The 13,067-nt window shown below is 29.6% G+C and overlaps 1 protein-coding gene across 1 annotated transcript in view; it reads left to right on the top strand.

Annotated features, from left to right (window-relative positions):
* Window positions 1-3,356: 3,356 nt before the first annotated feature.
* The window catches only part of LOC111635138 (SET and MYND domain-containing protein 4-like), a 69,428-nt gene continuing 59,717 nt past the window's right edge, over window positions 3,357-13,067 (top strand). Inside the window, exon 1 of the mRNA XM_023379998.1 lies at window positions 3,357-3,560. Coding sequence (XP_023235766.1) covers window positions 3,361-3,560 — 200 coding nt within the window. The 5' untranslated portion in view covers window positions 3,357-3,360. The remainder of the gene's footprint in view (window positions 3,561-13,067) is intronic.

Genomic DNA, 13,067 nt, shown 5'->3' with positions numbered 1-13,067 from the left:
TTTATCTAGAGTTAAGTCTAACCCAAACTTTTGGTCTAAGGCAAACTTTTGCTTTTTCAACTCCTGATCTTCTATATTTTTAGGTTTGGGTTCTCTTTTTTTACCAACAGTCTGTTTCACGTTAAAATCATAATCACATTCTGAAATTAATATTATATTTAAAAATATTAATCATGCCTACTTTGGTACGCTTCCTTTTTTCCCCCACCCATTATGGTTTTGTTCAGGCTCTCAATGGAGACAGACGCATTCCAAATTATTAGAATTGGTTGGTTTATTTGGTTACGGCGGAAGCGTTCTGTCAAGGAGGATGCATCTCGGGAAGACTTATGTAAAGGTGTTCCCTATTTAGGTGTTACAAACGTGATGAAAACCCAGAAAACTGCACGTGGCCAATCTGTTGGCGACGCGCGAACCCATGACAGACTACCGGTGTTCGATGGTTTTACATTCTCGGTTACTGGAGGGTACTTATTGCGCTGCATCTTAAAAGACTTGTAGACCTATAAATTCACTGTCGTCCGTTGCTGTCTATCCCTAATCTCGAGAACGGAGTTAGATAGATTAATGCCACGATCAGATATGGAAGGCTTAGAAACAGGAGGCCCCAATTAACTACAGTATATCCGAACTTTCGTTGGAAACCGAAAGTCACATTATTTCAATTAAAAAAATTTCTCCTGAACGAAGTTAGATACATACCGACACACTCTATTACTAACAGAAGAAGTATGTTGCACGGGAAAAAATATACTCCACTCCACGCAAGCGTTATGTGTTACCTGTCGCAGTAATGACGTAATGAGTAAAAGACGCGTCTATTTTGAACTATGTTGTTGTTGCAGTAATTAAGTGAATATAATAGACTATATGTATTTTTAAACTATATCTGAGTGTTTATTGAGATATTTTTAAACTTATATCCTTTTTTGTATTTACTTTATTCTTTCTTGTGTGAGCAATAGTTTCACGAAGAACTATCATAAAAGTGAACTCGTTCTTACAATTCAAAATATGTAAACAAAGAGTAATTATCAACAATATACGAGGGTAGGCTGAAAAGTAATGCACACATGCTTGTAGAACACAAACAAAAACAAATAGCAATATCGGGCAAAAAGTACATTAAAGCACATTTCTTAAGCTTCAAAATCATATATTTATTTTTCAACATAGTCACCGTTAAGGCTAACACGTTTCTCCCAACGTGTAACAAGTTTTTTCATTCCGTCGCTGAAAAATTCTTCCGACTTTTCTCGAATCAAGGACTTGACAGCTGCCTTCACCTCATCGTCCGAGGTGTAATGATTATCCTTGAGGTCTCTCCTGAGTAGAAGAAAAAAATAAAAATCGCAAGGCGCAAGATCGGGGGAATAAGGATGGCATGGAATCGGTTCAAACTTCAGGTTTCGCAGTGCATCTCCAGTTGCACGCTAGGTGTGTGGACGAGCGTTGTCATGTTGCAAGATTATTGGCGCCAGGCTGCCTCTAACACAAAAAATAATCACCTGGAGCCAATTATCTTGCAACAGGACAACGCTTGTAGCCGGTCGTAAGTCGTAGCCGGGTGAGTGTCATATTAGGTGGAAAGCAGAAATCCGTGCAAGAAAGCCTCATCAAAAAAAGGGTTTATGTTACCAGCAGAAAAACAAACAACCTTTTCCACCAAAGTCTTTCACGCTCGACGGATTCTTCCCTCATTTTTTTTGGACTCCTTTCTGTCGAGTGACCGTGTGTTCACCGTTCATTCCAGAACTTCGGGGGTATCGCCGCTCCAGATAATGGACAAGAGACGAGGCGCTGTCATCTGAAGTTATGACGACCACCCGTTTGACGTCGAGTGTATGCGACTCCTCCTCCGCATCTTTCGGAAGCACCCGTATTACACGAGGCGAAGACGAGGCTCCATCCTCGGGCTCAGCATGGCCCGAGGTGTGCCACTCCTTCAATTCTTTGAAATTGTCCGTTCTGCAAAGGAATATCAGCCAATGTTGTGAAAACAGAACTTGCATTAATTAAGAAATAATGCTATTTAGAAATTAGTTTATAAAAAAATTGTAATAATCCGACATTGAAAGGGACCGATTCCTCTGAAGGTAACCGATCAATTATTATTGAAAACCACCGCCGCCAATTGTGATATTTTGCTTATCAAAGTTAAAAAGTACTTAAATCTAGAAAGATCGTAGTTTAAACTTACGTAAATAATCGCTGCAAACGAAGCAAAACTCGAAAAAGCGCTCGCAATAAATAACCGCACGAGTCACAATAGATCCTCTCTCAACAACAAGAAAATTTTACTGTTATGTAGCGACTGAATTTAATGTTAAAAAAATTTGAATTTTGCGGCGAATTTCGTGATCTCTGTCTGTAAACAGTGAGATTTCGACAAATCATTGCATGAACCTTTTACTCGTCCTCACAGACACGAGCTGCTATAATCAATTCACATAGAGTTAGGATATGCTCGAACACTACGGGGCTGTCCATAAATTATGTCCGCATTTTTCTTTAAATTTTTACTCGCCCGCCCTCCTCTCATTCCAGTCTGTTCAAGTTTCCGTAACCCCTCCTCTCCTCTCTTCGACGTCCAACAAAATCTTTATCACTTTATGAATGATAGATACCATAAGTGGAAACGAAATATACAAGAATTTTTGAAACAGGTATAATAAACTGTATAAAATTTCATGTTTTGTAATGTTTTGTAAAATTTAATGTAATGGTTAAGACAAGTCGGACAAAGAGAAAGGGAAAACGTCCACTGAAGCTCAACCCCTCGCCTTCCCTGCCCTTTGTTCGACTTTGTCCGACTTGTCTTATGTATGAAAGAAAAATGTAGAGAACTAGGGATCTAGAATTAAAGCTTGATTTTTATTGCTACCATATTTAAAAGTCACTGGTCCTCATCCAATAAAATTACTACCGTTTTGTTGTTTTCGTTAACAGACTGAAGATGCTGGAATTGCGCCCATGGATTTCATAAGAGCATCAACATTGAAGATGTATAGTATTAATCTTGTGCGTTAACTTCAGATCAAATACAATAGAAAATTATTGTATTCGATTTAAATTGAAAAACATTATAATTTATTGAATTGGTATTGTTAACTCAACATTATCATCTATTCAATATGCTAATCCAATAGATCATATTGTTATCGGGTTAGCAATTCTAATATAAATACCAACGTTAATCCATTTTGTCATTATGGCAAGATGATAAATCAATTTTTTTTTCCACCAAACCACAGAAGAGATTCTTATTGAATTTTTTTTCATAAAAAACACAAAAATAATAAAAATATAAATATTTCTATAAATATATTTAGGTAATAAAAAAAAAAAAAAAAATCGAAAATGAAAACCTATATTAAGGATCTGGCAACGTGGATTTGGGAAGAAAGAGATGATGTAATGGCTTCCAACCAGACATGTTGGCAAGAAGTGCTTGACGATGTTTTGGATCATATCAGGAAATCTAGAACGTTTCCACGTTTCGTCAAACTTAAAACCAACGAGGAAAGAGTGGACTTCTGTTTAAAAGACGAATATGCCAAGTATGGAAAGTACTTATTGAAAATTTGAGTTTTGTTTGATATGGTTTGAGCTACAGATGTTATCGACCGGTTCTCAAAAAGGAAATTTTGATTTGATTGATCATTTAACTTAGTAGCACGTACTATTGTATTATTATATTTCCCTACGATTATTATGAATATCAATCAAAGAAATGAATTTTAAACGTTTATCTTTACTGCAAAAATGATATTTGATGTTAAGATCCAAAATTAATTTGAATCTTATCATCTGTAGTAAGGTATATGTGCATACATAAAATCAATAGTGAAATATAATTCTATGGTGTGATGTATTTTTTAAAAGTAGTTTTCACAATAAATATAAAAATTTATTAGCAAAATATTTCAATCATTTGGTAATAGAAGTCTATCCTGTTTTTTTTTTCCATTTAATTTTCTAGGTAATGATTTGTCAATATAAATAAACAATGCAATTATAATAAGGTAAGATATAAATAGCTTGATATTTCCAGCCAATATTTAAAATATTTATATTTGCAATAGAAACAAAATATTAAACTTTTGGTTGTGTCCTGATTAATCAGGTTAAATCTGGAAGATGCTATTAAAAACCAGATAAAATATTAAATTATTTCAATATTTGTTTTTGTGATTTTGAGACTGATATATTTTGGTAAATCTTACCTATATTTTAATTTGTATGTGTAAGGAAGGCCATTTTTTCAATACAATATTGAAACTACTTGTTTTCAAAATTTCATGAGACCTTATAAAATAAAAATCCAATTTTTTGCTGTTTCTAACAAGTTTTTCTTTTTGCAAAGAGGGACTTTTTTTTTATGCTCATCAGGATTTTTGTCAAGCCACGGTGAGGCTTGATATATTCCCTTTAAATCTGACTTGTGTCCAGGTCCTCCCAATTGTGGCAGTCTGCTGCCTTTGTTACTTCATTAAAGATTAAAAAATTGTTTTATGTGATGAAGTAAAAGTTTTGAAAGTATTGGGTTATCTGTTTTTGGAAAACATTTAAATGGCTTTCAGATTTTAATTCTTCTAGATATCATTATTGAGGAAAAAAGAGAATTAATTCTGTTAGTCTATACAATTTTGTACATTTTATCTAGTTACTAAAATATTTACAATATAAAATAATAATTTTGAATTATAGTTACATATTAATTCATCAAGTATTTTTGACATTGTTTGGATATATTGTATATATTGGATATATTGGTTAATGAAAAATGAATTAATGAAAAAATTTATGACTTAATAAAATCTATAAATGGTTTGATTTAGTTTATAATAATTATTGTTTGGCTTAATGTAATAGTTTAATCTTTTTAGCTGCCATTAATTGCTTTTTTTGATAAATGAAGATGATAAATTTTTATTGACTTACTTTTAGCTTGCATTTTTATTTTAAAATTATGTTTTATTAAAAAATAAAAAATTAAAAACTTTCAGATAAACTCTTACGTTAAAAAAATATATTCATAAGTAAAATAATCTCTAAAAAATAAATCTTTAAATCATACATTTTACAAATACATGAATATCTTTGGAAATATATTTCATTTGTGATTTTATATATATATATATGTTTTTCACCATTCTGTAATATGAAAAAAGATTTAAATTTTATAGCATTTCATTATTAAAAAATACTTGCAGGTTCATAAATTGTTAGACTATAATTTTCCAATTTAAAAGGAATTTTAAACATATTTTTTCGTGTAATAGACACAAAATGATATACAATAAGCAGCTACATAATATAAAAATATGTTTAATATATTTTTTGTGTTTTAATTGAAAAATTTAAAGAAAATCCATTAGATGGAATTTCTTCAGTTTTTATTTGTATGTAACATTGTTTTTTCTGACTTTTTGACTGTTTTAATTATCATTCTTGCAATATTGTACCTGACTTTATTAATAGTTTTAATACATTGATTATATAACAATAACAAAAAAATCTGCTGTAGGTGACTTGGCTACTAAGCTGATTGATTCACTTGTGTGTCTCCTGATGATGGGCTTAGTTGCATGAAAGTGTTTGAGAAAAAAACTGTCATTGGAGTGAACACCAATAAAGCAGATTTTTATATTACATCTGTTATGATATAAAAATCTGCTTTATTGTTACAGTAGAGCCTCGATTATCTGACTCAATTGGGGACTGGGGTTGGTCGGATAATTGAAAAGTCAGATAATCGAAAAGTATGAAAAAATCCATTATTAGTGTAGTATATTATTATATCCCATGTAATTAGTATATTAGTATATCGCTATTAATCTACTTTGCGTTGAATTTTCACCAATGTTAAGCCTAACAAAAATTTTTTAAAATAATAATCGTCGCTATTGTATCGTTAAAAATTAGAAAATTAAGCCTCGTTTAAATACTGGCTCCCTTTCATGGTCGAATGAGTGTTGCCAGCTAAAACACGTAAAAATAATATTAAAGTAGCCAAGCCAAATATTGTAGTGCCACATCACTAGTGGACATTTGAAATTTGCCGACTAGGACGGTTGGTTAACCGAGATGTCGGTTAATCGGGGGTCAGATAATCGAGGCTCTACTGTATATTTTTAAAGACTTTGTCATTGTTTCGCTTTACACATTGAATATACTTAAGTAGAAAAATTCTACACCATTTTTTATACTAAATTTTCTTACAGAGTAAATAACATATTATCAAATATAAAAAAATATTATGTATATTTTAAAATATAAAGATTACTTACATTAAAATATATATTTCATGCATGAGATAGGTCATTGATAAATGTATCCTGTACATTTATCAATGACCTCATGCATGGAATATATTGACATATGCAGGATATATTGTATCAACTAGACTGTAGGCCAACTAAATGAACTCTTAATGAAAATTGATTAATGGAATGGAAATTCAATAAGAAAGGTTTTTTTTTTTTTTATTGATCTATAATCCAGTAACACTAAACACTGTGTATATCCTAAAATTACCTTTTTGATCTATTTAGTTGATGTACTGTACCTAACAACCTAACTTTTTCAATAAAAACAAAATGCTCTCACTGAAAGAAGATAACGATGTTTTTTCCATTTCACCTTCTTTAACTTATAATTTTTTTAAGGTTATTCTTTGGAATCGTCACTATTTAATTAAATAATAATTCTGGTAAATGCATAAAATTTTTTTATTACCATTAAATTATCATAATTATTTGTGATAAATTAAACTAAATAAATATATATTTATGATATTACAAATATCTAATTTATAGGAAAGTTGTTTTTATTGCATCACTTTTCAGACAATGAATATCTTAAGCAAATGATATTTTTAAAATATAATTTAATTATTAAAATTATTTGCATTAGTTTCTTGATTATCTTTTCCTCTATTAACAAAAAAAGTAGCATTTTATATATATTTTAAATTCATAAAATTATTTTCTGTAATTAGTGAGTTTTCACTTTATTGGAGTGCTAAATTAAAATCTAATTAGTTCTGTTTACTTCTCAAATTCTTGTCACATCATCAGCTATGTTTAATTAATGAAAAATAAACAAAAGGCAAAATGATCTTGATTTTAAATTATTTTTTGATTTTTTTTAAATGAAAAAGTATAATGAAATCAAAACAATTCATAACAAAATGATTTAATATAATTATAAAACCAATTTTTTACTTAAGACATAAACTTTCTCTTATAATTTGTGATATTCTACTCTTTCATGGATTCTCTGTTTCTTTTAATATGTAGTCTATTTCACAATCAAATTTTTATTAATGATTGTATGCTATTATAATAACTATGCAAAGCAAAAATACTATATCAGTGCTTATCAAACTTCGTGTTTATGGACCAGATATTTTTTTCCCCCTTCCTTTTTTTTAAATTTTTAGACTGAATTAGAAAGAAAAATACAAAAATAAAATTTGATTCTAATCATTTTGAAAAAATGAGTTTGTTTGTTAGTTAGAGTTATTTCCTGGACCAATTTAAATCACCAGTCTATCCCTGATAATAAATGTTTAAATAATAAAGATAGATAAAAGTAATTAAATAACATGCTTTTAAAAGCCTTTTCAAGACATTTTTGAATAATTTTTATTAATGTAATATATAAAATAATAAAATTTTAAGTGAAATCTCCTCATTGTGGCCCAGTATTAAATTGTTCATGGACCATGCACTGGCACATGGATGACATTTTGAATAGCACTGCACTGTATTAAGTGTTGAAAAATTAAAATATTTGCTTATATTCATAGAAATGAAAAAAAAAAGATATGAGTTCTCTAAATTTTAGTGATATTTTGATGCTTAATTTGAATATCTAGAACTGATTTAATTTTACTAGTGCAATATCAATAACTTGGTAACAGTGAAATTTAAAAAAGCACTACAGTATTTTACTTTTTATGAATATTAGCCTCAAAAACATTTGGAGAATTATTACCATTATTAGAAATATTAACACATTTATAAAAAAAAATGAATTTTAACAATATATTTAATTTTCAAGTAAATTGTTATAAAAAATACTATATAATTTTAGATTAATTTAGAATGTATTTTTGTTAAGCTATTTAATTGTCATGATGATAAAATGTTTATTTGGAAACCACAAAAATTTATCAGTTTACTTTAATTCATCATATGTGTTGAATGAATGTGTGATTAAGAAAACAACTGTAATAAAGTTGGTTCTGATGCAGTGTAAATAATTTTCCCTTATTTACATTCATTTTTTATATAATACTAAATAAGAATACAAAATAATGTTAAAAATGATTTATAATGTTAAAAAATAATCAAAAAAGTTACTGTACAGGGTGTCAAAAAAGTTACTGTGCAGTGAGAAATTTGTAATGACATTAAAGTTATACCTATGGTAGTGCATATAACTTTAATTTAACTATAATTTCTCACTGCACAGTAACTTTTCAGACACCTTGTATATCTGCAGCATTTTTGAAAATTTGGCTAGGCCTGTGTTGTAAATTCTCCTAACTACAACAGCATTGTCCCAAAGGACTGCATTATCTTGCTACATTTGTTTTTCAAAAAACTTAAATGCTGGATATTAAGGGTTTTTGGATTTTTCTTAAGATTATAATATATGTATGTGTGCATGTGCACATATACATTGTTTCATGTGAAATACAATCTTCTTTATTTTGTAACTTGAATAATATTGGAAGAAATTTCATATACTTTATCAAAGTTTTAGAATTTAAGTTCTATATTCATATAGTATAATCTTAACAATATTAAAACCAAATGATTGGCAAATTAAATTGGACTGTATTACTGCTGCTATTAATAATTAAATACTGAATAATTTGGCCTACAGGTAGGTGTTAGGCACCATCTCATATTAAATTTAATAATTATAATTAAATTAATATTTATTAAATAAATTAGAAAATTCTGGAAGAAAAGAATCTGCTCAGAGTGAGACTCACACCTGTAACTGCTGCTTGCCTTGTAAATGTGTTGCCAGTTATGCTACTGAGACCTCATCTGATCCAGCAATCGTTTGGCTTTATAGGACTTAGAGATGTTTATATATGTATAATCCTAACAATAATTTAATAATAATGGTTTTATTTTAAAATGTTTGTCTTCTTAAATAAATAGATTTGTCAATGACAAATAATGTTCTCTTATTATGATAAAAAGTATTAATAACTTATCAAAATTCTTTTGTTTTTTCATGAAATGGTAAATTCTATTACAGTCAACCCCCCCCATAACATTGGTTCCTATAGTTCGGATTCCTATATCACGGCGAAAAAATTGCAACAGTATTTGTACGAACATGCTAAAAAAACTCATATAATTCAGTAAAACGTCATTGCCGACTCGTGTCACGACAGGATTGGTCGAATCTAGACCAATAGCGGATATTGTACAACCGTTGAGTTTAAACGAGCAGCGGACCTACTAAAAACCATTTATTATTTAACGTCCATAAAAATTTTATTTATATTAATGATGTCTCCAAAGTTCAGCAAATTTTTTGCAAAAAAAAATAATTTATCAGGAAGCATGCGAGCGCCATTCGATGACAAGCTCCACAACGAAAACAAGCTTAAGCAATGGCGTCATCGAATGGTGCACACTCGGTAAGTAATCCTACAATTTTTTGTTTGTAGCATAGTTTATATGGATTATTACCAAAAAATTATACGTATTTTGGAAATGTTCGAATTAGTCTAGAATCGATTAATTTTATGAAGAAACCTTTTAAACAGCTGTAGTCCGTAAACTGCATACGTGCATGGCTGTGATTGGCTGGACTCATAGAAAATGGATTCATAAAAACCGGAATGTATCTACTGTGTTATAGGGGGTTCGACTGTATAACTATTAACCTCTTGTCAAAAAATATTGTTAATAATAAATATAATAGTGATATATATTTCTAGATGTAAAGTTATTAATAAAATAAATTACTATTAAATAAATGTCTTTCATCTTGGAATACTTTGGAAATTATTAATTTGCTCTAGTAGATTTATCATTGTCATTAACAAGTGAAAGTCAGGCTTCAAGTAAAGATTTAGGTAATTGTAGATACTGTGATATATAATTTATGCATTCTACCAGTTATAATTTTGTACATTTTAAAGAAAAACTTAAAACAAAAATATTCCTGAAATCTTAACACTTCTTTCATATCAAGAATAATTTTTATTAAAATTCTTTTTAAATAAAATACTTCAGTGTTTTCATTAGTATATCTTTCAATATTATAGGCATAAAAATTAAATTAAACACACTTTAATAGCGTAGAATATGAATTTCTACTTTGCATCATCATTACTAATGTGAGACTACGAACGATGTTTTTTATTTTCACACTAACTGCGTAGTTAGTGAGGATGACTTTCATCGTCCGAAGGTCATCGACGAGGGAGCACGATGTCACGTGACCCCCATACGTCCGAGCGACCGGACAATAAATGACCAAATAAGGTATGAATTTCTCTACGGCGCAGGAGACTGTCATAAATCAGGGAGAACTGTCAAAAGACATCAACAATTCTCAGATTTTTCCCACGCTGATCGGGTATATAAAGGGGTCGGATTTTCTACTCTGGGCTGAGCCAGGGCGCTTAAGCCGAAGAAACCCCTCTGCAAACCTCCGAAGAACTTCGTCAAGGAAGAACTCTACATATTGGGAGCGACGGAGCATACACCGTAACAGGACATCGCTCCACATAGCCTTCAAAGGACACCTCGGATTAGAAGACAATAATCACAGAGTGTTTTATCAACGCCCTATAACTGGAGAACGTTGCCTTCAAGGTAAACCCTTGCCATTATAATTTATCTCTCTCTAACGTGAGCTCTCTCTCAGATTTTAGCTTTAGGTTAGAATAGATTTTAGAATACCTATTTATATCTTGATTCGCATATGTTGTATTTAATATCTTTGTGTAAATTTTCATAGTTGTTTATTAAATGTGTTCGTTAATTTAAACCCGTGTAGTCTTTTGGACACCTGATTATGACTTCCGACTCCTCCCCACTCATATTTTTAGCCCTCCTATTGCCATCCGACAACCGAGAGCGGGTCTTTCCGACCCGTGCAGATTAAGTGGTCATTAGGCTTTAACCCAGTGGCCCCCTGCTACTCACACTAACAAAAGTGAATACTGTACTGTAGTTCAATTGAAATCAGTCATTTTCTCTCCTACTTCAAATATTACAAACTTTTTATTGTGTAATAAATGTTATAAAGTTTTAGAATACTCAAAATTATTTGAGGAATCTATAAATATTTTAGCTTCATTGAACACTTTTAAATGAATTTTAGGAAATTTGGATGTTTGGTAACTTCATTTATAAGATATGTATGTGAATGATTCAGCTTTTATTTGTGTGGTTGTGTAACTGATGATTTAAAGTCATTTGGTAAAAAATTACATGTAAAGTGTTTTTTAATTGCAGATTTGTCATAATAACTTTAAGGTTTTATGCAAATTATATGTTATGTTATTACTTTTAATGTAGATTATTTTTAGGTATGTTATATACTTACTGGTTAATCTAGTAATTTAATTTAGCTTTACATGAAATGTTTTTTTAAGAATTATTATTATTTTTATTTTATGTCTTTTTTTTATAGTAATATGTAGATTATTTGCTTACAGTACAGTCAAACCTGTATATAGTGAAAACCATCATTAACAGAAAATTTCTTTGGTCTCTTGAACTTTTTGCAAAAATTAATATAAATTAACCTGTGTATAGCAGAACCTGTCTAATGCAGAAACAGAAAGGAAAATTGGGCTCTATAATGGAAAAATAGGTAACTTTATCTGATTTAACACAAATTTAACAAGAAGTTTACAAGCCTAGCATGTATAAATCGTAAAAAAAGTAAAAAAATACACATACTCAATACAGAATAGCAAAATACTTTATTTATACATAAGACTAATATTACAGTAATTTTATTGGAATTTAAATGGAATGTTTTTCTGTATTTTTATTAACAGCTGTTTTTACTTAACATAAATATGTGATGTAATTAGAAGTTGTGAAATTTAATATATTCCTGATGTGAGATTGTATTCTTTGTTTTGAAACTTATTTAAAAATTTTTTACATCACATTTAGTTTGAATAAAATCAAGTTGAAATGTCGCAGATAAAATGCACATTGGCATATTATGCATACTTTTAAATTTCATAAAGGATATCATGCTATACAAACAGTAAAAAATATTCATACCGTGTATGGGGAAGATGCTTCTAAACTCCAAATGTGTAAGATGTGGTTTTGAAAATTTCATTCAGGAAACTTTGAACTGAAGGATATAAAACCTATGGGCTCCCAAAAGCTGTTGAAGAGAAATTGCAGGAAGAAATTGTTGAAGATTGACAAATAACAACTCATGAATTTGCAACAAATCTTAGTGTGTCACAGACACACATTATTGAAACACTTCATCCATTTGAAATGGTTGTAAAACATGCTGATGATTGTGTTCTGCATGCTGTTTGTTTTTTTCCACTTATGAATAAAACAAACTGAATTGAGTATAATTTTGTCTGATGAAGATAGGCATCTGTAAGGTTGTTTTATTTTATTTTTAAATTGGTTACTCATTTTTATCTTAGAGAATTTTTTACGGATGAATGAAAAAATTACAGTTAAAATAAAAATATTTGTTATTAACTGAAAATTTGTTCTAGCGGGTGGTGATTGTTTGGTCGAGTACCGAGGTAACACTGTATTTGATTAATGTACTTTTGATATATACATATAAATTCAATTATTAAAACCAATGGGATCGGTGATAATATTAACACACTGAAAATAAAAAATTTTTAGTTAAAAAACAAGTAAAAATTATACTTCTTCTATTTCTGACTTCAATATACTCCTTCTATTATAAAAATTATACTCCTAATTATCTAAAATTATCTAAAATTATACTCCTTCTATTTCCAACTTTTTGATATATACAGTAACATTGAGAAATTTATTAATCACATTAATGAA

Source organism: Centruroides sculpturatus, unplaced genomic scaffold (genome assembly GCF_000671375.1).
Source record: "Centruroides sculpturatus isolate CEXI.00-Female unplaced genomic scaffold, Cexi_2.0 scaffold688, whole genome shotgun sequence".
Lineage (NCBI taxonomy): Eukaryota > Metazoa > Arthropoda > Arachnida > Scorpiones > Buthidae > Centruroides > Centruroides sculpturatus.
Note: the sequence above shows the minus strand (reverse complement) of the source record. Positions and strands in the feature narration are given on the sequence as shown.